The sequence below is a fragment of the Synchiropus splendidus genome, chromosome 1 (assembly GCF_027744825.2).
Source record: "Synchiropus splendidus isolate RoL2022-P1 chromosome 1, RoL_Sspl_1.0, whole genome shotgun sequence".
In the NCBI taxonomy this organism is placed as follows: Eukaryota; Metazoa; Chordata; class Actinopteri; order Syngnathiformes; family Callionymidae; genus Synchiropus; species Synchiropus splendidus.
Window position 1 is genome coordinate 68,302,523 of NC_071334.1, and position 26,064 is coordinate 68,328,586.

Consider the following 26,064-nt stretch of genomic DNA (forward strand, 5'->3'; position numbering starts at 1 on the left):
TCCTGCTTCTGTGGGGACGATTGATGATTCTGACAAGAGTCTGGTGTACCTATGGAGCCACGGCTTCTTCTCACTTGCTGGTCTTTGTGTCTGCTCCGAACCTTTCAATCTAAGAAGACAAGTCTAGAATAGAAGTGGCTGAAACTTGACAACGTTTTGCTCTGACCCGGTTCTGTTTCTGTCCCCTCAGCTGGACCACATCCTCTGCCCTCCCTCCGCCTTGCTCAGGAAATTCAGTAACCCTGAGGTGGCGCATGGGTACAGCCCCGCACTGAAGTTCAAGCGCTACCTCAGCGACGATGGGAAGCACGTACGCCGGAGGAGCTTGGGCGGAGGACTCACAGGTACCGAGCCCGTGTGTGGTCCGGATGTGTGTGTGTGTGTTCTTGGCTCAGACTGAATTGAGTCACCTGTGAACTGAACCCTGCCCCTCAGAAGTTACAGCCACATACATCCCAGAATCAGTGGGTGCTTTAGGTGGAGGGCGCAGCAGTGAAGTCAGTTGTCCTGGGCCTCACTCCCCACACACCTCCTGCCAGTCTCCCAGAAGACATCACCTCTCCAGCATGTCCTAGGTCTGCCCCGGGGCCTCCTCAAGTCCAACTACTTTCTTGTCCCAGTCTCTCCTGGATGACTGGGCTTCCAGATAGAGAAAACTCTTCAACATAGCTGGAGACCACAGGTGAGAGAGTGGAGGGATCAGAGCGAGTAGTTGGTCACCTGACTGCGCAGACTCAGTTTTTTAAATTGAGAAAACTGAATAATAACTAGGGTAGAGACACTGAGAGGTGATGGTCCTCCATGCTCTCAGCAGCTTCACTCTCATCTCTGTTCTCATCCAGCCTCTCTGACACCTCCCTGACGTCCCAGCTGTGAGCCCATGACCACTCTGATTCTGGCTCGGGGCTGAGTCGGTGGTTGTGCTCACAAGCTTTAAAGAGTCTTTGCTCTGGGTGTTCTGACTCCCAGAACCAGCTAAAGATGGACCTGAGTCCACCTGACCTTGACGAGTCAGGGGAGTTTTACAGCCTAGGTGCTCAGGTCCTTTCTTGACCTTCTTTCAGGTGACGGCCACCAGCCTGGTAGCTGGGCCTGGAACTCTGAGTTGCCCCAGACTGTGTGTGTTGTGAAATCCTGTCTTCATTTGTTGTGTTTTATTCTTCATGTTTGTGTTTTTATTGTGATTTTTTGTTGTTGTAGTTTGTGAAGTGTATACTGCATGTGAAAGCTTCGCTGGTGGTTTCGGTTTGTCGAGTCATGTGTTGCTGTGTTCCTTTGATGTGGGTTACTTGTGTGTTCCTGTGTCATGATCTTGTGTTGAGGAAGTGTTTATTTAGTTCCTTTTTAGTTCAGTGACAAAATGTAGGAGGAAAAAAAGTGACGTCATGAGGCAGTGCCTGCATTCAGTCTCTGGCGCCCTCTAGCGGCCTCTTTTGGAGCGCTCCTTCATTTCAAGTTCAGCCTTTGTTTACTTCCTCATCTTGAGCCATCAGATTACGTAATCCCGTGTTCAGCCGTAATCCTTTGATGGGATTATTCTCCGATTTAACCCTTTGACTTCCCGACTGCCCATGCAGCCGAGAGAGACAGAGAGAGTGGGAGAGACACAGAGACACGTCCTCATCTGAGGTTCAACTCTAAAGTTTCCTCTGAACAATGACAGGACTTTAGCTGACTCTGAGGTTGATGGTGTGATGTCCGACGTTGTGGTGTTGGTTGTCTGTCAGTCCTGAAGCTGGACGCTGAAGTCTGGTGTCTCCTGCAGGCAAGTACCTTCTGCTGCCAGCCAGTCACCCTCACAGCCAGACCTCCGCGCCGGCTGAGACCTCCAACCTCTTCCGCATGAGGTCCCTGAACCTGGGGAACTCGGACCCGTCGCTGAACTCCAGTCTGGTGAGTCGCTGGTGTCGGACGCTGCCGTGAGAGTTGGTGGACCTGAAGGTGTCTGCTGTTGAGAGATGAGATTCATCAATCCAGTGCTGACCTCGGGTGACCTGAATCCTCATGATGACGTTGTGATTTTGATCTCGGTGCCGAACTCACGGGCCGCTAATCCTGTGTGTGTGTTACAGCAGCTATTTGTTTTATTTTCATTTGGAGTCAAATCTTCTCCATTGTCATCATCATGGCAATTGATCGACACCTCTGTCTAACCATTAATTTCTCAATTGCTTCAGTGGCCGTTGATCAGTTATAGATCAGTGTTTTTCATTTTGTTTTCTTTCATAATGAAGGTAAAATACATAGTGATTACATGCATAATTCAGTGAAACCTTCTGGGTTGTTTACAAACTAGAAAGTTTTATGTTTGGATTCATAAACCTTCCATAATTTCCTCTATTGGATTTCAATGGGCCGACTAGAACATCTGGTCATGTGACCAGCTCCTGTTACAACAGACAAAAAAACCCCCCAGACATTTTGACTTTAAAAAACACAACATAAACATTTTGTCTCCACAGTCACATGATAGTTGAAGTACCACAGCGCTACGATTTTATCAAAGAATTCATGTGTTAATCGGAGCCCAGCAGAGCTACTGCCACCTGCTGTCTGTTTGAGTTCATTGCGTGCCTAATGTGATCACATCAGGCAGAAAGATGGGTGTGAGGAGATGGTATTGGCGTGTCTGTCACAGTGACACACTTGGCTGGACATTCTGTCGTCCCACTACGTATTGCTGATGTGCTTATTACGTTTCCCCATTGGAATCTTTGAATTAAATGCAACTCAAAATCTAGATGGCGCCATCGTGGTTGTGTGTCAGGTGGCCGTTTTTTGCTCTTTTTTTGTTGTTACTTTTGATGTTGCAGATGTTAGCCTTGATGCCGAAATGTCCAGATATCTGCAACCCCTGTGACCACATCTATCTTTTAATGCCCAATGGCGTTTCAGTGAAATTTGCTGAGCCTGAAATTTATTTTCCTCACGAGTTTTCTTCGATGTATTTTTAATATAGCACTGCTCTGACCTTAAGTCGCCATTTAACCACAGATTTCATTTCTTTTTTTCCTCTGTTTTGTGACTCATCTTCAGTGATTTAATTTTGGGCCAACAGAGAGAATATCTTGTGTATTCCTGCAGAGAAATGACGTAAGCTGCTGTATTGATCCTCTCCACTGGGCAGCGCTGTAGAATGGCTGGTTAATAATTCCACATCTCCAGTATTCCTCCTGGGGCCTGCGTCCTGCGGAGATCTGCTGTTCTCCAACTTAGTTTCAACTCAGTTGAGTAGCTTCCTTTTGATCGGCTGATACGCTGCAGCGCCCCCCCGGTGCTGGTGTTTGACAGCTTCTGCAGATGGCCAGGGGGGAGAAATGGGGTGGTTGTGGTTTGACGTGTGTCATCTTCATGTTTGATATCCACGAAGAATAACCAGTTTATTTACGGAAAACAGTCCACAGCAGGACCAAATATGAGCACATCACTAGTGCCATGAAGAAAGGGAAAGGAATGTGATGTGTCGTTTAAAATGTTTCTGTAGCGAAGAGGGAGAGTTGGCGGTCTCGTCCTGTAGAGGAGAAAATATTCCGTTAATTAAATAAACCACACTGAAGATACAAAAGATGTATTGTCATAGGTTCACTTTGTTTCCTTGGTGGCTGTCCTGCACCAATCCCCTCCCCACAGAGAGCTTCCTCTGAGCCCCACGTCTCTGGTGTCATGGATGCGATGGCCAAACTTCAAAATAACTGTCATTATTATTGGGTTTCAGTTTGGTTCAGAGTCCTTGTTAAGGTCAACCATGTGTTTTGGATGGTCATGTTTAGGGGGGGGAAGCCTGATGTCCCCGCTAAGGCAGGGATACAAACTCGAGTGTGTGTGACCAGCACGTCTCCACGGACTGATTGTGTGTGACAGAAGATCGATGTGTGACTCCTTCACAGATGTGGAGATAAGTGTCATAATCCTGGTGTCCAGCCTTTGTGGATCCTGGTGTTTGTGGTCCAGATGACCTTGACTGATGCCCTTGTTGTTGTTGTTGTTGTGGTCGACAATATTAATGAACTTGACATCAACATCAGTTGGAAGCAGAAAATCCAGATGAAGACTATTGATCTGTTTGTCTGCAGAGGTGTGTGTGTGTGTGTGTGTGTTCAATTTCAAGTGTGAAATGAAGTCATGCAGCGTGGCGTCACAACGATTACTAAACAGACAGTGTGCAAATGTAATTTGTCAAACTGAATGAAAGCGGTGGCTCACCGGCGCCCCCAGCTGTCAGAGGTCACAAGGTTGTTTGATGTCTTGCTAATGTAGCAGATATGCTCACGATTGCTTCTAATGTACAGGAGCAAAAGTGATAGCATGCTAACAGTCACAGGTGACGGTGTTGCTTTTGTGCTAGCCTGGTTTGTTGTCGAAATGTAAGTGCGAATGAATACAGCACTGAAGTAGTTGATGTTGATTTAGCGTCACCAAACAGGATCTGAACTGCTGGCGTTGGTGAAGGGCTCTTGTGCTCGCGGAAACATGGCTAAAATAAGACGGGAAAACAATTGAGGCGTTTTCATACTAGTGTTGAATGTGGTTTTGATGATGCCTTTGAGAGCGCAAATTTTGCTCAGGTGCTTCATATGCTAATGCTTGCTCTAATTGTACTTGTGTAGCTCAGTCACTGTTGATGCAGATGCATAGCTAATATGGTCTAATGAGAAGCTCAGTTTGCCAAGTTTTGTGAAGTGCTGAAGCGCTTGTGTAACTGATGTTGCTGAGGAATAAATATAAGTGTCTGCTAATGTAGCACCTCTGCTAACTGCTGAGCTAAGGTGGGATGGAAGTGCATCGTGGCCTTCTAAGAAGCTAACTTGCGTGTGATGCTAACTCAAGTTTACACCTACGTCACCAAATAGTCAAATATAAGGGAACACAGTTTGAGGCTCAATCAGAGCTTCTTTGATACTTTCTCTCTGCCTGTTGCTCGTCTGGTCCTTCAGAACCAGCTACAGAACTTTCTCTGCACGTTATTTCCCACCGAGCCGCTGAAGACACTGCTTGAGACGCGTCTCGAATTCCCAGAGGTTATCAGCCGCTGCCAGTGCGGAGGACGATTCCCGACATCTCTCTGCTCCCTTAGCAGGTTTTAGAGCCAAAGCTAGGGCTTCAGATTGCTCTGGAACAGACCCGGGTCTCTGCTCCCGGCTGCTGTTATTGACCCGCCAACAGCTCTGCTTCCTCTGTGTGCTGCTCTTCACTCAGACACTTCCTCTTTATTTGGCGCCTGTCACTGAGAGAGCTCCTCAGTCTGACCCTGGTTTTACTGTTCATCCCTGAGGCCTGGCCTGACCCTGAGCAACCCGGTCTTATTACCCTGAACACTGGTCTGACCCCTGAATCCTGGCAGATCCTGGTTTCCTGGTCTGACCCTAACCCTCAGTCTAAACCTGATCCATGATTTCCCGTCCATCCCTGATGCCCAGCCCGACACTGAGCCCCCGGTCTGACCCAGAACTCGCGGTCTCACCCTGAACCATGGTTTCCTGTCCAACTCTCAGCCCTGATCTGACCCTGGTTCCGGGCTCCCTTGTCTGTCTCAGGTTCTTGGTCTTTCCTCGGTCCCCAGATTGTAAGGACCCTGACCCTGGTCTCCCCAGTGAGAGGGTGGACCTTGCTGTGATCCAGTCCGATCAGGTCCTGCGGGGTCTCCGGCTGTGCAGAAGGTCTTTAGTATTCTCGTCAGCAGCTCGAGCTTCAGCAGCCAGAGACGGAGACAGAATGCAGAGCGACTCTCACAAACAGCACCGACGTTAATAACCAGAGAGGCTGCCGTGGCGCACGCCACATCCCAGCTCTCCAGGGTCACCCACTCTGTGCCTCCAGGTCCTGAGGCGTGAAATTGAGGAGACTAGTGTGACAGCAGCTGCTGGCTCTGGCCCTGGTCTGTAGTGAACCAGGATCCCTCTGTCAGAGCGGCAACACTGGTATGTGTGGTGGATGTGAGGAGGGTGGGGGGTTGAGAGAGAGAGAAAGAGAGAGAGAGAATAAAAGTGCATATACATAAAATACTATTAAAATACAACAATCTGATACAACAATCAGAAAAGTTGAGAAAAGTAGAAAAATTACAAAGGTTTGTGTAGCAAACAAATAAAAATGTTTACAAGTTTAAACCCCATGAAGAAAGGAAACCGAGCCTGCAGACCAAAATACTGTACAATGTTTTTAGATAATAATAAAGAGTTGGAAAGAAAAGGGCCGCAAAGAGACTTGGCTGAATCAGAAAGTGCCGTATTTAACTAGCAAAGCCAGTTGAATAAGAACAGGAGCTCTGGTCTGGTCCGGGTCTCCCTCGGCCCCTCATCTCTCTCTCGTCCTCTCTCTCTCTCTGACTCGGTGCAGTCAGCTGACTGGTTCAGTCCAATCACAGAAGTTGTGGTGTTGAGCAGCTGCTGAGGCTGCTGAGGAGGAGAGTCTGGAGAAGCAGTGCAGCATGAGTCTGGACCAATGGACCAATCCAGTATCCTGAGGAGAAGAGGGCTACAGGTAGGAGTGTGTGAGAGAGAGTGTGTGTGTGTGCGCCTTCATGCTCAGTCTGAACCAGAACCAGCTCCATCTGCACAGCTGGAGTCGGTGGCAGACTCTTCTGCAGACACTCGTGATGAACTGAGATCTTCTATGCGGGTTGATGTTTCTCGTCATGCGATGATGATGATGATGATGATGATGATGATGAAGCTTTAGTTGGTAACATGTGTGAAGGTTCCTGGAGTGCAGGACGTTGGGGGACCTGAGGGAGGTGCCGGCTCGCTCACACTCTCGCAGGTGTGGAGGTGAGAGGTCCTCTGAACTAGGCAAAGTTGTTCTTCGCAGTGCTCATCGTCAGCTTGAACTAAAAAACTGCCTTGTTGCTTTTGAGTTGTTGATGAGTTAAAGTGAGTGATAAAACCTGCGATCAGAGTTGCTGCAGAAACCCGAGATGTGAATGGAGATCAAGGGGGACTGAAGTGAAAATTATTTTCCATGTATGTAAGTGGTAAATTTGAGATATACATTTTAGAGATTAATAAATGACAGAAGTGAAAACAACTGAAATAATTCCAGTGTGATTTCTCTGGTGCAGCCTGATGCCTTCGCTGCCGTTGTAAATTTCAGCTGTGTTTAGCCGTCAATCAAACATTGTTCCAGTGGTTGAAAAGGTTCTAGTGATGACATGATGCTACCGAAAAGCTGCAGCTCAAAATGACTTGACTGTTGCCGTGCTTTGTTTCCCCGCATCTCACAGTCTTCATTGTCCTCTGAAGGTATCAATTCTCTCAAATTTTCAGCATGTCTGTCGCTCCAAATGTTCACAGACTTCCCGTTTCTCACCAGTCTTGTCGTTGTCATCACTGCTCATGTCTCTGTGGAGGCACATTTGCCTCTGCTCCGAGTCTCTACTGGATGAGATCTGCTTTTCCTCGTGACATGTGTCTAGAGATTGAAGTCCTAGAGGTCTGGTCTTAACTGAGCAATGTAGCTTGAGGTGTTTCTCCCGGAACACACCAGTCCAGTGTCAGGACCGGTGGTCTGGAGTCAAGTTAGCTCTGCCCCTAGCTGGAACTAATCTTGGAGCTTGCGAGAGTCAGAAAGCCCAACCATGGTAAACAAGGTAGCGCTGTTCCATGTGAAAACAGATGCTGCCTGGTGTGTTTACTCTGCAGACGCAAGTCTGAGTCATGTGGCTGGTGGCGTCTGAGTCCGTGTCCTGCGAGAGGGTTCAGTGACATTTCTGATCTCTGAAGTCCACGACCGGGGAGTGAAGAGCCACCGTGCATCGATCTGCAGCCAAACCCGTGACTTTCCGCCATCGTAGAAGTAAAAGGGTGATTAAAAACTGTCCTGACTCTCTGCGCTCTCCCGCCAACAACTTCATTCCAGACAGTCAAGTTACATGTCCACCTGAGTTGACTCAGAACCTGGGGTGCTTCGTAGCTCTTCAGTCGCAGCCCCAGTTGTGAGCCACACGAGTGTTTGGATCCGTCCTGACGCCGGCCCACACACTCCGGCTGTGTAGCTCCCTTGTTAAAGCTGTGATTTGTGCTCACGACGAGTCTCAGCCATGAGTATCGTCCATCTCGACTCCAGCTCCCCGTCACCAGGCACTTTCCTACTCTGGCGCGCCGTAAAACCTGACGAGTCTCCCAAGAGCTGTTCATGTGAAAGAGCCGACTCGACAAAACTAAAACAAACGAAAGGGCCGCACTGTAAACACTGTCGACAAGAGTTTCCTCAGCAATGTCCATGTGATGCTTGAACTGACTCTCCGAGGTCATCCAGATCCCAAAATTGAATCATTTGTCCTTCGTCCCATTTCATCCAAATCCCTAACTTTTCATGTTACTTTGTGAACGAGCAAACCAACACGTCAAACATAACCTTGGTGATTTTGATACAAAAACTGCCACCGGGAATATTTTTAATTCTAAAAAAAGTCCAGCATGAAATAGAGAGGTAGAGGATAAAAACTTGAACATAAAATATTCTTTCAATTGAAAATGTCTTCTAATAAATTATGACGGGAATAAACTATTAATAAAAATTACGCCAGTGGTCATAATGTTATGGTGGATTCATTGCTGTTCCTTGGCAGTCTGGTGCTTCGTGTCTTGGTGCATCTGGTTTCCGCGTTTGGCCGGCAGCATGGTCCCCGCTCACGGAGACGTGAGCTCATCACACAGCATTCACTCGTCCTGTGTGATGGGCTTGTTTGTGTGCAACTTGAAGTCGATCTCGAGCTGATTGTGTTGGCGTGTCCAGGTCTAGCGTGTCGGCCCGTCGCTCCTCGAGCTGCAGGGAGGAGATAACGGCTTCATTGATCTGTCGGACCGCCGCTAATCTACAGATGAACTTGAGATGTCCGACTTCCGAGGGCTAAAGGGGCCCTGTGCATTTTTTCCTCCATAAACTCACACACTCATGGAGGAGCTGTGCATCTGAATACAGTTCACATGTTTGTATAAAGTTCATGTTTTCAAAATGGCTGCCTTGCTCCCTGCGTACCATGGTTAGAGTGACATCCGACTTTTTTTTTTTTTCCAATGTGTGGCACCGCAGCACGTAGCAGCCCGGCAACGCATACAACAGTTACAGCAGCACAGTATTCCAGCATCTCATTCTCACACAGTGATCTACCACTACACTAGTACCGATATGCCTCGCGTCTGCTATTTTGAATGGCATCCGACTTACGACCGGTTGGTCGGAACCGATCCTGGTAGTAAGTCGGATGTTACTTGTACTACAAAAATGGCCGAGGCTCAATTACGGTTTTAACTGATCAAAAATAGCAGGAGAAGCTGTTGTCAGTGAAGTTTTCTGTTCTGATTCCCGCAGACTTTCGTCTCCCGTCTGCAGCAACAGTGTCTCGCCATGTTTAACAACACTGGACGATTTTACAACCTTACACAACCTGCTGTTTGCTGCTCTCTCCGCGCAGCTAAAGGGCACATCAGCAGGGAGGAATCTGTCGCTGGTTTTGGCAAGTGTGCTGACATTAGTGAGCTGCTGCTTCCCAGGGAGCCGCGGTAATTAAACCAGCAGCTTCCTCCGTCTGTCTGCGTGCGATGTGGAGTCCTGCTCCTGGCTGACGTCGGTGACCCGCAATCCTCGTGTGTGCGCTGCGTACCCGCCGTGGCTCCCCGCACCACTCAAGCTAACAGACGAATATGGCGTCAACAATTTCCTCGGCAATCATCGAGCGCATCACATCGGCGTGTTTGTTCTCCAGCAGATGGAGCCGCGTCCGATCGCGCTGGTGTTATGTTGCGTCAGTCTTGGTCTGAAATGGAGCGTTTGAAATCCAGATGCTTCTGTGAAATTCATTAGCCAGAAGACCATTACCATGATGCGCCGGCAGCTGCCGAAGCTGCTCCCGCGGCACAAACCTTAGTTAGCGTCCCAGCTAAAGTTAAATGAGCCGACCGCTCCTGCAGTGGGCTCCGGTTGCGATCCACTTTTTTGTAGTGTTGAATCGCTTCTTTTGTTTAGTCATCATTTTCTATCTCGCCGTTACAGTTCATCTCACTTTTGGGAAAGTTCAGATGTTTTTTTTTTTTTGGGTAGCATTTTCTTGATTATTTAATCTGTTTTTTTGTCCCATTTTTATGAAGTGACATTTTATCACTACAGCTGTTTTTCTCACCTTTGACTTGCAAGTTTGAGAGGCACGTTTGTGTTTTCTTTCGTTTTTGTTTTTTACTGGTCGGATTTTCAGTCAAAATAGCTTTCTCTCTCATTCTCATTCTCATCCTCTGCTGACTCCACGTTCAGTTGCTACAGTTGTTGGGGTTTGACTGAAGGACCTCAAGTGTAGCACCAATGTCACAAGTTATTTCCAAACACATGTTGTAAACATCACAATTTGTGCCTCAAAGGTTCCGGGCCGTAAGTGGTTCGTGGGCTGGGCAATGGTTTCCCCTGATTGACTCTGAAAAGGACAGATGCGACATGTCGCTCTCTGAACACGGGTTCAAGATGGCCGACACCTTCTGGGGGTCTGAACTCTCGCGGCTGCTTCGTCCCAGTGACTCTCCTGTCTGAAGCTTGTTCTCTCTTGTCTCCACAGAAGGAGCTGAGTCTTCCCAGAAGAGGCAGCCTGTGAGTACCTCGTCTGTCTGACTGACTGCTCATGCCTGAAGCTTACTGCGTGGTCACGTGACCTGCGTCACGGACCAGAGGGGGGCGCCACTGTAGGCCAACATGGCGGCCTGCTCTGCATCAGTGTTCTGAAGATGTTGATTTCTTTTGGGGTCATGAGGTCTTCAAAGTCGTGTGGTCAAAGTAACAGGATGCCAGAAACCTCAGTGGAGTCGAACCTAAATATGCCATCGGTATCACAACTGTCACTCGTACTGCTGCTCTCACTACTACTACTGCCTCTTTTAGTACTTCAGCTGTTGCCTGTAGTACTTCTGATAGTACTGGTACTGTTAGTACTTCAGCTACCGTTATGATCTATACAGTATCTACACTACTTGCACTACCATTACTGTCATGTTGACTGCTGTCACTACTACTCACTGGTACTCATGATTTTCATGGTACTGCTACTTTTACAGAGTGACTACTACTACTTGTACTACTATATTGATAGTACGAATGAAAGCCTATTACTTTTAGAAGTAGACTGCTGCTACTTTTAAGAGAACCACTACTGTTGTTTACTGATCTTTACTTTGTAACCACTTTGCCAGCACAGAGCCTTCCTTGTCCTTGTTGTAGTGGTATCACTTTGTCGTCTTTATTGCATCTGGTGAAGTGACTGGTTCCGTTGCTTTGATGGTTCTGAAGTATCTGCTTTCTGCCACCAATCGTCAAGCTGCTTCGCCTGCTGAGGTTGTGCTGCCCCCTACTGGTCAGATGACGGAACTGACGCTCTGGAGCTCCTGACGTGACGGTTCGATACCTTTTAGGTTCTGAGAGTTTGTCTGTATGACCCGGTCCCGTCTATAAATAGCTGTATCAAGTGTGCGAGCAGGTGGTTTGTCACCAGACACTAATGAGTTGTTGACTGCTGGTCTGTGACCCGAATGAAGCGACCCTGGTTCCAGGAGGTCCAGATCTTCTCCTGACAGATCCAATCACTAATAATCGCTTAGCACACACACACACACACACACACACACACACACACACACACACACACACACACACACACTCGGTGCCTAATTTCTTTTGATCCACTTCAACACCACACACAAAACCCTCAGTATCACTCACACAATGCAACATAACTAGCACGAAGGTTGAAATCCCAGTTTGGGGAGTTGAACAGCTGCTGAAGTTGTTGCCTATGTGGATGTGTGGGACTATATGGGTTCAAGAACCCCACTTGTAGACTGGGGTTGGGCAATATGGGAAAAATATCAAATCACATTTTTTTTATAATGAAATCACAATTTCGATTTTATCAAGATTTTACGTGTATTTTCTAAATGACTTTGCAAGTTAACTTACAAGTCGACTAGATACATCGCCACTTCAGGATCAGATGATGAAGCTTTTGTAGCTCTCAGTTGCCAGGCTGTAAATGCATCTCTTATATTGACACTTGTCCAGAATCTTGCTCTGTCATTCCATTCTTCCGCCATGATGTGAGTGGAGTGGTGCATGAGTGAGAATATTTAATCTCAGGCAAGAAATACAAAACTAAATAGGTTTGACCTTTTGATTTATAATTCTTTATGAAATATTTTGCCAGAGATACTGCTGACAATCTGAATTGGCAACAAAAAAATATTTCTGAAGTTGTTTCTAATGCATGTAAAACCCATAACGGAGCTTATTATGAATGCTAGACTCAATTTTGAAAGCCTAAATTAAATGTTTTAATACAAGAAATAAAAAGAATTATTTAAGGATTGTAAAACATTGATACGGAAAAGTAAAAACGGAGTGAAACTAAGAGTTTTGAAATGTCTAAAAGAATAGTTAGACCCTGAAATAACAAATGCATCATAATAAAATGAAACAAAAATGTGCCTCAAACTCAAAACAGTTCTTTGGTGGCAGTGTTGCCACGGCGACCGGGCGATGGTTCACTCATTCATTGGGGTGACGCTGAAGTGCAGCTGCAGTGACCTCAGGTGAGCTGAGCTGCGGGCCGGCGCTCTGCTGCATGGCCCCTCCCCCCTGTGCTGATGACATCACCGCTGTAGTCGTGGTGACTCTGCACGCTGGCTTCTGTCAAGGTGACTGCGTGCTGGTCTCTGTGAGGGGTGGGTGCGAGGGGAGGGGGGCGTGTTCTCTGCGAGGGGGCAGCTTGCTCCTGCCTCCTGCTCCCGACTCTGGATCGGCGCTGACGGCTTGGCGGTGGAGAACCAGAGCAGCGGAGAGGCTTAGGTGCGGGGGTTGGTCTGGCCGCTGCGCCTGCCGGTCGCACCTCTTTGTCAGAGCAGGCTGAGTGTGAGTGGGGTGGTGGCGACGGGGGGCACGGATCATGACCACAATAGAGCTGCAGCGCACACATCAGCCATGAAAGCCCAGCGTGAGCGGCTGAGGATCCCGGGGCTGACGCTGGAGTGAGTATCTTCCTCATCTGCTTGGCTCCATCACTGCGGCGTCCGTGTGTGTGTGTGTGTGTGTGAGGGGGGGGTGAGGTTCCTGTGTGTTTGTGTGTGTGTGTGCGTGCACGTTAGCATGAGCGCCTCCTGCAGCCACGTTCTGCAGCACCAGCAGCTCTTTGTGTGTTTGTTTACTTCATGTGAGACGGACAGTCGCACGTCCACCAGTGCCGCATCCTCACCACCTCCCTCCCCCCTCCTCACCCGCCCTGAGTGACACCAGCAGTCGTGGTTGTGTTGCTATGTGGCCACATGTGCACGATCAGCCTCGTCAGGCGGTGACTCACCGTGACGTTTCATTATGACCACCGTGACCTGGTCCGCCGTGTCCCCGAGTCTGCTGAGCTGCGACTCCATCCACTTCCTGTGTCCCGAGAGGAGTCTGACGTTCAACCTCGTTGGCCGACTGACTCGCTTCTCTCAGCAGCTAAGGCATGGAATCAGACCGGTGCTCACTCTGACTCTTTTTTTTTTTTTTTTGTACCACTCTCCTCTCGTCACTCTCTTCCATCAATTGTTTCAGTTTGCCACTCCTAACACTCTCCTCTTACTCTGCTCTGACTCGTCTTTTCAACTTTTTTTCTGTCTCACTCTTCCTCACTTGTTCACCCTCATCTGCCTCAATCTGTTCTCAGTCTTCTGCTCTCAAAGATAATAATAGACCTGAACCTTGTCCTTCAAGTACTCTAGTATTTTCCAGGTACTCTGGTATTTTCAAGATACTCGAGTGTCCAAAGTTCTCAGCTATTCTCCATGTATTCCGGTGTCCTCTGGGTACTCTGGTGTTCTCCATGTACTCAGGCGTTCCTAGCATACATTGCTGTCCAGGTTTTCTAGTGTACTCCAGGTACCCCCCCATGTTCTCAGTTGTTCTCCCAGTACTTGGGTGTCCTTGGAGTCCTCTGGTACTCTGGTGTTCTCCAGGAAGTCTGGTGTCCTCCCAGCGAATCCTTTCCTGCATGTGGGTTCATTCCCGCTCGGTTTGTCCGTGGTTGTGAGTCGTGTTCGTGTCACATCAAGTCGATCAGTGTTGGGGGGGAGGACGGGTGGTTACAGTCTTCTCACTTCCGTCCATTTAACTTTCAGCCTGACCCCCCGGAGTCTGAGTCCCACTCCCACTAGTCCCTGCAGCCCCTGCAGCCCGCTGCACGCCTTCCACTTCTGGAGGTAAGAGCTTCCTCGGGTGTGCCGAGGCCTGTGACTTTGAGAGGACACTGTGGATCTCCTCCCTTCCCCCCTCCTCCGCCTTCCCCGGTTCATGCTCCTCTTTCATCTCCTAAGTCGGATTTGTGAACCAGCTAAACATCAAAGTGTCAGAAAGCTGTGGCTTCTTTTGGGACCGGCCTCAGATCAGAACCACAACTGTGCTGGTGTCTCACACGAAGCTTCTCAACCACTTCTTTCACCATAAAATTGTGACCACCTGGCTGATCTGTGTGACCTGCAGCAGTTAGTACCTGTCTGGTCCAGATCTGACACGCCAGCTCTCTCGCTCCCTTCTTTGTCTGATGCTCTCTCTCCCTTCATGTTGTTCGTCTCACCCCCCACATCGCTTCTCTTTCTCATGACGGTAAACAAAATGACAAACATGGTCAGGAGCAGGAGGAGGAGTTTCTCTTCTGGAGCGTCGCTCTCATTCAGAAGAGCAGGAAGTGTGAATGAAAACACTGGACGCCCACCAACATGACCTCTGATCCACATGTGAGCGCTCACCGAGGAGACAAGAGAGTGAGTGAGTGTGAGTCAGAGCTGCAGACGGAGAGGAGCAGAGTCTCACTCTGAGGATTGCTGCTCCAGAATCTGAGATTGAGGAAGGAGGGATAAAAGACAAACTGGGAGAGAACAAAGGAGCAGTAGGAGTGTGAGAGAAAACTGAGGGAGCTCAAGAGTGAGATTGTGGTTGAAGAAAGACGAGCATAAATGAAGGTAGACTGAAGGAGAGCATGATGGAAAGAGTGAGGGATCAGTTGAGAGGTTCAGCTAAGTGGAACCAGAGAGAGCTTGGGGGCACTTCGCCTGCAGCTACTGACCACTGCCATCAAATGCCCAAGGCCGTTGGTTATAATGCGTTGGCTGTGCTGACGTCACATGGCCGTGATGCGCGTTTCAGTGAGAGTCCTCCCCGGTGCTGTCGTCACTGAACCAAAACCCAAGTGAGCGACCCGGCCGCCGGCTCCAATGTGGAACACAGAACCGGGTCACAGCCAGAATTAGAGTGAGGACCGTCATACCGGCCCGCGGGGAGGCGAACCGAGCTCCAGTGCGGTGTTTTTGTCCCCAACGACTTCTGCTGACTTTGGTCGGCGTCAGCGGGGGTCGCACCCGTCAGCGGCACTTTCGGCTCAGTTCTGGTCCAGATTCTGAAGTTTGGGTCACCGTCTGTGCCAGGGAGTGCAGTGACTCTGCGAATTTCTGCCGTGACTTTTTCACAAGCTGTCGCCCTTTGAATGTGATCCTCAGGATGGAGGGGAGACTGCAGGGCCAAAACATTACGACCACGACCTTCAGGAAGTCGGGGATTTGTTCTCCAATGTTCTGATAATCCACTCTGGGATGTGTCTGAGGTGGACACTTTTCCCAACTGATGACTTCTATTCATGCTTTTCTCTGTGACTTTTGAAAACTAGAAACACATGAAAACACAAGTCATGAAGAAGTACCATGTCAATGAACGCATAAATGTACTAAAGGTCAATTCCTGGAGTCTATTGCTGTCCTTTCATTGCTTTCATGTTTTTGAGGTGGTTATAATTGGGTTTACAGTTGATGAAGGTGCATGCAGATTTGGAATCAAAAGAACATGTTTACAGACTCCAGTCCAAAAAAACGTGTTCCACCCGACCCGAGTCAGAACACTGTGTGCTGCTCAGTGTTTTGCTGAGTCGCACTTGGGCCGGTGAACTGGGGTCAGGACTGACTGGCCTGCAGATTTGATTTTGTAGATTGATCTGAAGTGTCCAGAGGTAGAGCAGACCTGAACCTTTGGTCCTTGTTGGTGAGACCATGTGCTCATGTGACCCTGCGCTACTGTGGGGTTGAAGTCCAGAGATACTAGTCATCAATGAGGTGGGAGTCACTTTGTTGTCTACCTAAGACCTCTGAACAGACTGGGGTGACTGAGGACTAAGACCTTTTCCTGGTACCTTTGTTTGAACCGGGCCACCCCAAACTGTGCTGCAGGGCCCACTGCATGTCTGGTACCTTCCCTGGACCAGGTAAACCTGATAGTTTGTCGTGAGATGAATCCCGAGTTTGCCCTTGGTTTATCCTGAAGTTAGACCTGGTCTAAGTGTGGGTGGTCTGCTCCCGTTGCTAGTCCTGGAGTCACCTCTTGATCAGCTCCTGCAGGTAGACTTTGGGTCAGCATTTGGGTGCAGCCTGGGGTTAGATCTGGGGTCTTGTGTAGTGATGTCATCATCAGTCCGTGCCTATGTCCCAGGATAGTCTTTGTGTCAGTGCAGGGGTCTGGAGCAGCCAGCCACCAGAGTTGGTAGTTTTCTCCCTGAGCTGCAGCGACGGATAAATAATAGGAGAAACATGCAGCATCTCAAACATGTTCTGTGAGCCAGCAGAGCTTTGGACCAGCTCCAGCAGCAGCAGCACCTCCCCTCCCTCCCCCTGCAGTCCCCCCACCTCTCTCTCAGACGTGGTATATGCCGGTTATATGATCTCAGAATGTGGAGCTGACGGGAGCAGCGGGAGGATTTGGGCTGCAGTCACTGCGAGACAAACAAAGTCAGCTGGTGTTTGGTGTCGGACCTCCGCTGCGGTCGCTCCTGTCAACACCTCGACCCGGATCATACGCGTGCTGCCGGATTACTGTTTTAGCAGAGGACAGCAGAGGACACCTCGTCCTCTCTGCTCCAAGTTGATGCCGCAGCTCGTTGCAGATGTGCAGAAGAAGTTTGGACCTAAAACCAACCTGTGTAGGAGTCAAGAATGTGCCAACGGGCCGAACCCGGATAGCCGGCTCCTCTCCTCGCCTGGTCGCCCTCTCCACCTCCCGCTGTGGCACCACATGGACACGTCAGACTCAAGTTTCTGGACGCTGCTGTCCAACTTTAATGTTCCACATTTCTACAGCGGATCCCGCCTCCGACGCTCCAAGAGGTATTGAGAGTCCGGAACTACAAGGAGCTTGTTTACTGGCGGGTTCTGATCCTAGACTTCTTCGGAAGTTTCCTTAGATGGTAAACGTGTCACAGAGCAGAGGACCGCAAACTTTGGGGTTCACGACAGACGCATAGATGTCTTGGTGCCGCTTGGTGCTGCACCTATTTGTGCCACACCCGTGCGTCCGGCGGGTCCAGGTTAGCTGAAACGAGGTGTCGTCCTTCTTTCAACATTTGTTTTGTGCCCTTCTGTTAGTTTTCTCGTCTCCTTTCACATTTTCCTCTTCTGTCTTTGTTTTTCTGTGACATCCTCTTTTTAACCAGAAAATATTCCTGGGTTTTTCTGTTACGATAAGGTTTCCCCCCCAGTGTGATGCTGCTTGAAGCTGACATCACTTCCTGTTCCTGCAGATGATTCAGAAATGAGTGTCTGTTTGACGATATTCATGACCTGTGGAAGCTAAACCCGGTGATCCGTGTAAACGACCTTTGTCTGCTTCAACGTGGATCTCACCGAGGTGAATCCAGCAAGTCCATAAATCGGACTTGCCTCCCATTGAGTTGGAGACTAGAATATTGGGTCTTTGACTTGTGAGACTCGATCCGGTGTTTTGCGTCTAGCACAAGAACCGATCAGGTCGTTGAACCGATCCAGGTTATGTCTAGGCCTCATTCTAAAATCTGGAGTGGCTGTGTCAGGCGAGTCAGCAGCAAGGATTTGGCTCTCGGACAGGTCTTCTCTGCTCCTGTGAGGTGTCGTGAACCTGATAGTTCTCAGGTGTGAATCTCGCTCTGGGTGTTTCCCCTCAGACTATTGTGAGAGCCGGTTTTATCTGGACAATGAGACGTTTGTGTTCTGTGCTCTGGTTTTGTTTGGTGCTGACTGAAGGAAAGCAGAGAAGCCAGTTGTTGCTTAGTGACTCGGACTTGTTGGGCTCTAACAAGAAGACTCATCAACGAGAAAGTGTTTTGGACATTTAATCCTCTAAGGTGATCACTTGACATCTTAATCCGACAGATTGTTGGATGTCATCTGACCGGCCCGAATCTTCACCGCGCTCTGCGGCGCAGCCTCGCTGCTGTGTGGACGCTGGTTTGCTGCTAAGCCACTTGGTTCTGGGACTTTGTGCTGCGGTATTGGTAAAACTGATATTTATTTTTAATCCCCGTCATGACCCATTTTAAACGGCACAGCGGCTTATATGAAGCGCCGCGCTGCCGTTGGACATCTTGGACTCGAGCAGAGACACCGGCTGGATTATCACGGGCTGGAATCATGAAGACTCTCTGTAACGCACATGAACTTCCAGCTCGCTCCCACCTTCAGTCCCAAATCTGTCACATCTGACTCCACAGTGGCATCAGAGCATACCAGTTCCGCCACACCACCAGAAAATATCCACCAGCATGTCGACCAGAGTCAGAGAGTCAGCTGTAGAAAACAATCATCGAAGCCAGTGGAGTGAGTCGTGGGACGTCAGTCGTGGTTACTGAGACGAGTGAAGAGCTCTCGGCCAGGGCTCTATGGTGCGGTGTGGGGTTTGAAGCCGTTCTCTGGGTTCGACTGAGTCCTTACAAGAGTTTGGGGCTGACACAAGCGTGCCTGGTTCTTTGGTGGTGATGCTGATGCATCTGACCTGCCCCTGCAGGGGAGCACCACAGCCTGAAGAACGAGACCCTTCAGTTGATCACAGGAGTGATGGTTTCACTCTCAGCGAAGAGTATTCGACCTTTACAAGAGATAATTTGACTGTTGCTAGGGATTGACGAGTAACAGACCTTAATGATAGACGGCCCTGGGAGAGTCGCTGATGTTGCAACAGGTTACATCGGTCTCACAAACCAGTTCTTGGCCCTTAAGTTTATTTGAATGTTGCTAGAAATGTCTGACCCTTGCTGGCAGTCATCCGTCCCTTTCAGGGGGTTTTCACTCATGCACGAGAATCTGAACCGCTGGCACCCGAGTACCCAATGTCTGACCCTCACATTTGGATGGCTGAATATTTTTGTGTGGTGCGACTTTTGACCGAGTGGCGAGCATTTGCTGCTCATACAAATGATGGCATGCTGGGCGCAAGTCTGGATCAGTGGTGGATCTCCATTCTTTGGTGTTGAAATTGAGAATGTAAAAAGCTCCTCGAGGTAGCTGTTTGGTAACCGTGATCTTGCTGGTGATGTGAAGCTCCCGATGGAACCTGCTGAACGTAGCAACTGTAGTGTGTGGTGTGTGATGTCTGTGGATCCTAGTCGCCCCTTCAAATAAGATCTTCCGTCACTCCGAGACAAAATTAGCTCACCGTCGAGCTATTATTATCATCCTCCGATGTCCGACTTTGATTTCAGGATCATCAGCTATTTCGCGACAGTTGTGACAGGGAAGCAGAAAAAAAGATGAAGCCTTTTTTCCTCCCTTGACGAAGGTCACAAATCCGGTCTCGTTAGATCTGCGGTAACTTTCGTCTATTTTGGACTGAAAGAAGAAATGAATTTGTGTCTGACGTATTGAGTTCACTTTGTAGAAGGAAAAGAAGCAGCTCAGGTCTGTTTGTTCAAGATTCAAGAAGAAGTGTTTATTTTTCCTGGTGTATTTCTACATTGTTGTTAAAAAGGAAACATCTTGCTCAGAAGCAGGAAAGCACCAGTGGAGAGTGAAAGTGGACCTGTAATGCTGTCTGATGTCGTGTGCTGGACACCATTGATATCACAAAGTCGTAGGTGACTGCACTCCTTTAGCAGCAGATTGCGCTCTCTAGCTGTGATGTGGTGTCAGTGACACAACGGGATTACAGTGTGAGATTATCATGGATTACACAGCAGCAGCACCAACAGCGTGTTTGGTGTTGGAAAGGAAGCGGATATTTGAGATCAATCAAGACGAGTTGTCACGAAGTGGAGGAGTCGGGTTTTGAAGACTGTTCGTTCGTATTTCCTCTCCTGCTGACTTCGTCTCACTGAAGTCTCACGTAGTCCGTTTCTGGACCTTGGTTGGTTGAGTGGTCCTCACCAGTCATGAATTAGCCGTTACATTTCCCTCTTCTTCTTTCACACTACAGCTGCAGAACCAGCAACCGGAAAAGCCTGATTGGAAGTGGACAGTCGACGGGTTTGCCACGGCCCCACTCGCCACTCTCCTCTCTCACAGGTCAGTGTGTGTGCGCGCGTGCGTGTGTGCGTGTGTGTTGTTGCGATCCTAGAAGGTGTTTATTCAAATGTGTAACCCGAAATCCAAGTATAAACTTCACCTACACTTGTCTTCACTGCTGGAGAAGATTTGGACATCAGTCACATGACTTGAGCGGCTTGTTAACAGCTAGAAGACTTTTATTCCGACAGGCTAAATAACTTCTCGAGGGTCACAAACGCTTCTACATTTGGCTCCCTCAAATATTTCTCTTCATTCCTGCCCTCAAATGTTGACCTTTGACCTTGAGATTGCAAACCCAAGTCGTCCAGTCTTTCAACTGGATGATCTGAAGTTGAACAGAGTTGTTGGTGGTGATCTGCTCAGAGAACATTTGAGGATCAAAGAGTAGTCCAGTCTCCTCATGAACATCTAACTCGCGAGGTTGTGGTCCTTGGTTCAGTAGCAGTGTCTCCTCCTGAGCTGTGTTCATCACTCAACTCTCGAATGTGGGGACTCTAAAGTGGTTGTCCTATCAGTTTGTTTGCTCTGTGATCTACTGGCCACATGATCAATGAGCCCAATTGTGGCATGTCCTTGGCTGTGACTCCCAAACGTTTGAAATGGCCTCACGGATCTGGATCCTGATGCCGTCTTCTTTCTCTCTGCCTTAATTTCCTCCATATTTCTGCATGTTTCTACAAAGCTTCCGGATATGGGCCAAACAGAGCAGTGCCACCGGAAACCATGAGGGGCAGTGTTGCTGTTACTAACAGATGTGTAACTCAAGTGAGACATGAAGAGGACATAACAATGGTGGAAATTCTCTGCCCTCCAGTGGCCATACATTTAATGGCCTCACCGACCACTGCCTCCTACAATGCTGCCTCTATTTTCCTCTTTTGTACTAGAGGTACATCATCAATACTACTTCCACAGTCATGTTGGTTTAGGAGTTTGTTGTCATAAAACTATGACTCTGGGCTGCTCCCCCTGATGGATATATTGGTGAACTGAAGAAAAGGATGGCTACATTTCTGTGGGTAAAGGGAGCAGTAAATGGAACAGTTTAACTGTGATGGGGTGGAGCTAAATCCTGAAACGTTAACTCTAATCTCAGTGAAGACGAGGAGCTCTCTGAACCTGGCTCCAGAAACGGAGCCTCACTTCTGCATCACAGCGAGTTACAGTCGAGGATCTGATGACTCATCTGTTTGCTTCAGTGCTGCCAGTTTGTTTTCCAGAGCTGACAGCGAGGAAGTGTGTGGCGGTACTGTGATGCTCAAGAGCAAGAGCTGGGAAACGATGCACTTCTTCGACGCCGTCTCTTCTCTCCTCCAAAGACACGTCTGGTCTGCGGCAGGACTTTTGACCTCTGACGTGACTCCACGCTCTTCTTTCTGTGTGCGCTCTGCAGGAACGAGTCCACAGGACAGTCCCCGAAACTTCTCCCCGAGCGCCTCGGCTCACTTCTCATTTGCCCGACGGTGAGACGTCTTGAAAGTTGTCCTGTTGAGGAAGAGCCGAGTTTAATTCTGAACAGAGATTGTGTGTGTGTGAGATGACCCTCTCTGTCGTTGACAGGACGGACGGGCGCCGCTGGTCGCTGGCTTCGCTTCCCTCCTCTGGATATGGAACCAACACGCCAAGTTCCACTCTCTCTGTGAGCATCCCTGACTTTACCTTTGAGCTGGCTCCTCTGTTCACTTGAACTTGCTCCTGTGTGAGGCTCGCCGTTCGTGTTGTCTGCTTCACTTCACGTGGTCATTGTTGCTTCGGTTTCATGATGTCAGTACCCTTAGTTAAGAGAGAGCCATCTTTTGTGGAAAAAAACAAAAGCTCTGTAAAGGGCGCCCACAGGCTGCTCACTCCTTAGCTGCTAGCTTCTCTCGGTGGTTGTGTTTCTTCAGTCGAAGCCTCCATGCCACCGTCTTCGTCTGGCTTTGTGTCTGCTGTAGCTTTCATGTGTAAAATGTATTTGCTTCATTTCCAGTCATCCTGTTCATCACAGGAGAAGCTGCACCAGCTGCCCTTCCAGCCGACGCCGGACGAGCTGCACTTCCTGTCTCGCCACTTTTGCACCGAGAGCATCTCTGCGGACGAGTGTCGCCGTGTGGCTGCCATGAGACCACGGTCCCGCAGCCTCAGGTGCGCCGCCGTCACTTCCTAGAGACATCGTAGCCTAACTTCGCCAACATAGTGTACCTTTCTACACCACTCTCAGAAATGTTAGCTACATTTCCATATCTGCTATTTTGGCGTAATTAGCGCACATTGTTCGTACGTTTGAATCTTCTACGATTCAAGCAAGTCTGTTAGCGCTTTAGCCATTGCTAGTGTTAGCTACCATGTCAGGTGAATTGATGACAACCCCACAATACCCCCGTTCCTTCCCCCAGTCCGGGAAGATCGCCGTCCTGCTTCGACCACGAGATTATTATGATGAATCACGTCTACAAGGAGCGATTTCCAAAGGTAACGTTGGGCGCGGTCCAACCTCCCGCCTTGGTTCTGATCTCGACTCGGCTGTGCCCCCTGCAGGCGACGGCTCAGATGGAGGACAAGCTGCAGGAGATCATCCACAGCAGCTCCGCCGACAGCGTGCTGCCGCTGGCCGACGGCGTGCTCAGCTTTGCGCACCACCAGATCACAGAGCTCGCCCGCGACTGTCTGGAGAAGAGCCGGCTCGACCTTGTGACCTCGAGCTACTTCTGCGAGCTCACCGACAAACTGGAGCGACTCGTGCATGAGGTGAGTGACGCCACCTTCTCTCACTGCGTCGTTTCTGGGCGCTTACCTTGATAGAGTGTATTCCAGTTTAGTGCCTACTCTGGAGGCTCAAAGGAAACATTGCTGTGGTGGTAAATACAAGGAATTTTGAACTTTGACAGCAGATTATCGGAGTAGCGACACACCTCTTGTTAACTCCGTAGACGCAGTGGTTAGCATGCTAGCATTGACAACTTTGCGTTTCAGTCCACCGAGCGGTCGGAGAGCGAGGAGGTGGACTTCATCAGAGAACTGGCCAAAAAGATTCTCATCATCATTGCCAGACCGGCCCGCCTGCTGGAGTGTCTGGTACCGTCACGTTCTTCCTTTGGTGTTCGGACTCTTCCGACATTATCATGACCTGAGATTATAGCATGTTGGCAGTATGTTGGTGTCACCGTTGGACTTGTTCTGTCCTAAACTGCAGGAGTTCGACCCAGAAGAGTTCTACCACCTCCTGGAAGCCGCTGAAGGTCACGCCAAGGTCGGGCAGGGCATCAAAACAGACATCCCGCGCTACATCATCAGTCAGCTGGGACTCACTCGTGACCCTCTGGAAGGTTGGTCGACTCAGATTCACTGAGCTATCTGACTCATGGGTTAATGGAAAGATTGGATCTGTGTTTGATCACAGCTAATGGGAATCCAACGACTTCTTAGCAGCTCATTAAGTTGTTGGCCTGAATGCCTGCGAGCAGATGTTCTGACGTGATCTAAGACTCTCTGAGGCCCTCTAGTGGAGGTGAAGCACGCAGACATGAGTTATTAGTCGACGACAGTTTTCACTCTAGTGCGAGTTTTGATGATGATGATGAACGAAACTGAAGGTCAGGAACGTTCACTCTGACGTTCTCACCTGTTTTTCCCTCAGAGTTCTCTCAGCTCACCACCTCTGACAGCGGCATTGCTGAGACTCCAGACGCCGAGGATTCCGTACGTTGATCTCATGTCGCGATCTCCCTGGTTTCACACTCTCAACTCTGTTCCCAACACCTCCCTTCGCACACAGAGTCTGAGTTCGGTGTTGAGGTCGCGGCGGAAACCGTGCGAGCTGGACTTTGAGATGATCAAGCTGATCAGCAACGGCGCCTACGGGTGAGTGGTCCAGACCCAACACCGGCTGTCGGGTCAGAGTGAAGAGAGCTGAGAGGTGTGTTGCTCCACAGTGCCGTCTACCTGGTACGACACAAGGAGAGCACGCAGAGATTTGCCATGAAGATGATCAACAAGCAGAACCTGATCCTGAGGAACCAGATCCAGCAGGCCTTTGTGGAGCGCGACATCCTGACCTTCGCTGAGAACCCTTTCGTGGTCTCCATGTTCTGCTCCTTCGAGACACGGCGGCACCTCTGCATGGTGATGGAGTACGTGGAAGGTGAGTGTGGCTCCGCCTCCATCACGAGAGCTTAGTTGCTGCTGACGCTCACTGACGTTGGCAGGCGGGGACTGCGCCACGCTGCTCAAGAACATGGGTCCACTTCCTGTTGACATGGCCCGCATGTACTTTGCGGAAACTGTCCTGGCGCTGGAGTATCTGCACAACTACGGCATCGTCCACCGAGACCTGAAGCCTGACAAGTGAGACCTTCAACTTAAGATTCATGTTTCTCTCGGCGTCTCAATTCTAGACGTCTGAGTCGCTTCTGAAGTTGATCCAATGAATCAAAACAAATGTTCTGAGCAGCACTTTGAGCAGCTTAGGCTTCGTTAGAGAATAGAGATGCTCTCAAGATTCTGCTCAAATGCTGCCGTCTCCTCAGCCTGCTGGTCACCTCCATGGGTCACATCAAGCTGACAGACTTCGGGCTGTCCAAGGTTGGGCTGATGAACATGACCACCAACCTGTACGAAGGTCACATCGAGAAGGATGCGCGGGAGTTCTCCGACAAGCAGGTAGTTCCTGTTCTGGAGGGTCTACACGTGGCCTCACGCTGACCATGTGGCACTCGCAGGTGTGCGGGACGCCCGAGTACATCGCCCCGGAGGTGATCCTGAGACAGGGCTACGGCAAACCGGTGGACTGGTGGGCCATGGGCATCATCCTCTACGAGTTTCTCGTGGGCTGTGTCCCGTTTTTCGGCGACACTCCTGAGGAGCTGTTCGGTCAGGTCATCAGCGGTCAGTCCTGCACCGGCGTCTCCTGCCCACCGTCCATCTTGACCTCTGAACCTCACGTCTTGCTCTGTTCCAGACGAGATCAACTGGCCGGAGGGGGAGGAGGCTCCGCCCCCTGATGCTCAGGAACTCATCACGCTGCTGCTGCGACAGAACCCTCTGGAGCGGATGGGCACAGGTACCAGACCCAGGCCCGTCAAGCCCTTGAGACGCCGACCTCGTTGACCTGCCTCCTCTGTGACCTGCAGGGGGCGCCGCTGAGGTGAAACAGCACCAGTTCTTCCATGACCTGGACTGGAACGGGCTGTTGAGGCAGAAGGCCGAGTTCATTCCTCAGCTAGAGTCGGAGGACGACACCAGCTACTTTGACAGTGAGACCCTTTCTCCTCCTGCACCCCACTCCTCTCATCCGCTCTTTGACCTCAGCGTTTTGAAACCTCTGGTCTCTTCTCACCACCCCTTCCCCGGCAGCTCGCTCCGAGCGGTACCACCACGTGGAGATGGACGAGGACGACACCAACGACGAGGACTTCAACATGGAGCTCAGACAGTTCTCCTCCTGCTCGCACAGATTCTCCAAGGTTCCGTCGTTTCTCACGTTTTGTGTGTGACAAGTTTTTATAAGGTCAATTATTTACACTGAAGAAAACATTTTTACATCATTTTTAAGAGCAGTTTTTCAACATTTATATCGAATGTTGTACAGTGATTTAATTGTTGAGCTTCCACAAAAATATTTTTCCATTGAAGAAGTTCATGAAGAAGTTGTCATGGTTCAGTGCTCAACACTGATGAATCAAAATCAGTGTAGTTGAATGCTGAATTATCGTCTGGCCTCCACTGATCATCAATCCAGATCCATCTCTTTGCATCATGTTTCTTCTTCGACAAATTAATGTGCTCAGGAGAG

At 49.4% G+C, this 26,064-nt stretch overlaps 1 protein-coding gene across 13 annotated transcripts in view; it reads left to right on the forward strand.

Annotated features, from left to right (window-relative positions):
* mast4 (microtubule associated serine/threonine kinase family member 4) overlaps positions 1-26,064 on the forward strand; it is a 44,510-nt gene that overhangs the window by 11,481 nt on the left and 6,965 nt on the right. For 3 of the 13 annotated variants that reach the window (XM_053863566.1, XM_053863609.1, XM_053863591.1), the window contains exons 2-22: positions 191-344; positions 1,766-1,893; positions 10,541-10,572; positions 14,124-14,204; positions 20,203-20,291; positions 21,688-21,757; positions 21,855-21,933; positions 22,264-22,418; positions 22,670-22,745; positions 22,812-23,021; positions 23,247-23,348; positions 23,467-23,599; positions 23,911-23,972; positions 24,049-24,134; positions 24,206-24,414; positions 24,479-24,617; positions 24,800-24,932; positions 24,992-25,157; positions 25,231-25,332; positions 25,403-25,525; positions 25,626-25,735. In XM_053863566.1, the coding sequence (XP_053719541.1) occupies positions 191-344; positions 1,766-1,893; positions 10,541-10,572; positions 14,124-14,204; positions 20,203-20,291; positions 21,688-21,757; positions 21,855-21,933; positions 22,264-22,418; positions 22,670-22,745; positions 22,812-23,021; positions 23,247-23,348; positions 23,467-23,599; positions 23,911-23,972; positions 24,049-24,134; positions 24,206-24,414; positions 24,479-24,617; positions 24,800-24,932; positions 24,992-25,157; positions 25,231-25,332; positions 25,403-25,525; positions 25,626-25,735 (2,439 nt within the window). Of the gene's footprint in view, positions 1-190; positions 345-1,673; positions 1,690-1,765; positions 1,894-10,540; positions 10,573-10,596; positions 12,996-14,123; positions 14,205-14,255; positions 17,148-20,202; positions 20,292-21,687; positions 21,758-21,854; positions 21,934-22,263; positions 22,419-22,669; positions 22,746-22,811; positions 23,022-23,246; positions 23,349-23,466; positions 23,600-23,910; positions 23,973-24,048; positions 24,135-24,205; positions 24,415-24,478; positions 24,618-24,799; positions 24,933-24,991; positions 25,158-25,230; positions 25,333-25,402; positions 25,526-25,625; positions 25,736-26,064 lie in introns of those variants that run through there. The other 10 variants (XM_053863601.1, XM_053863644.1, XM_053863582.1 and 7 more) reach the window with 9 other exon arrangements.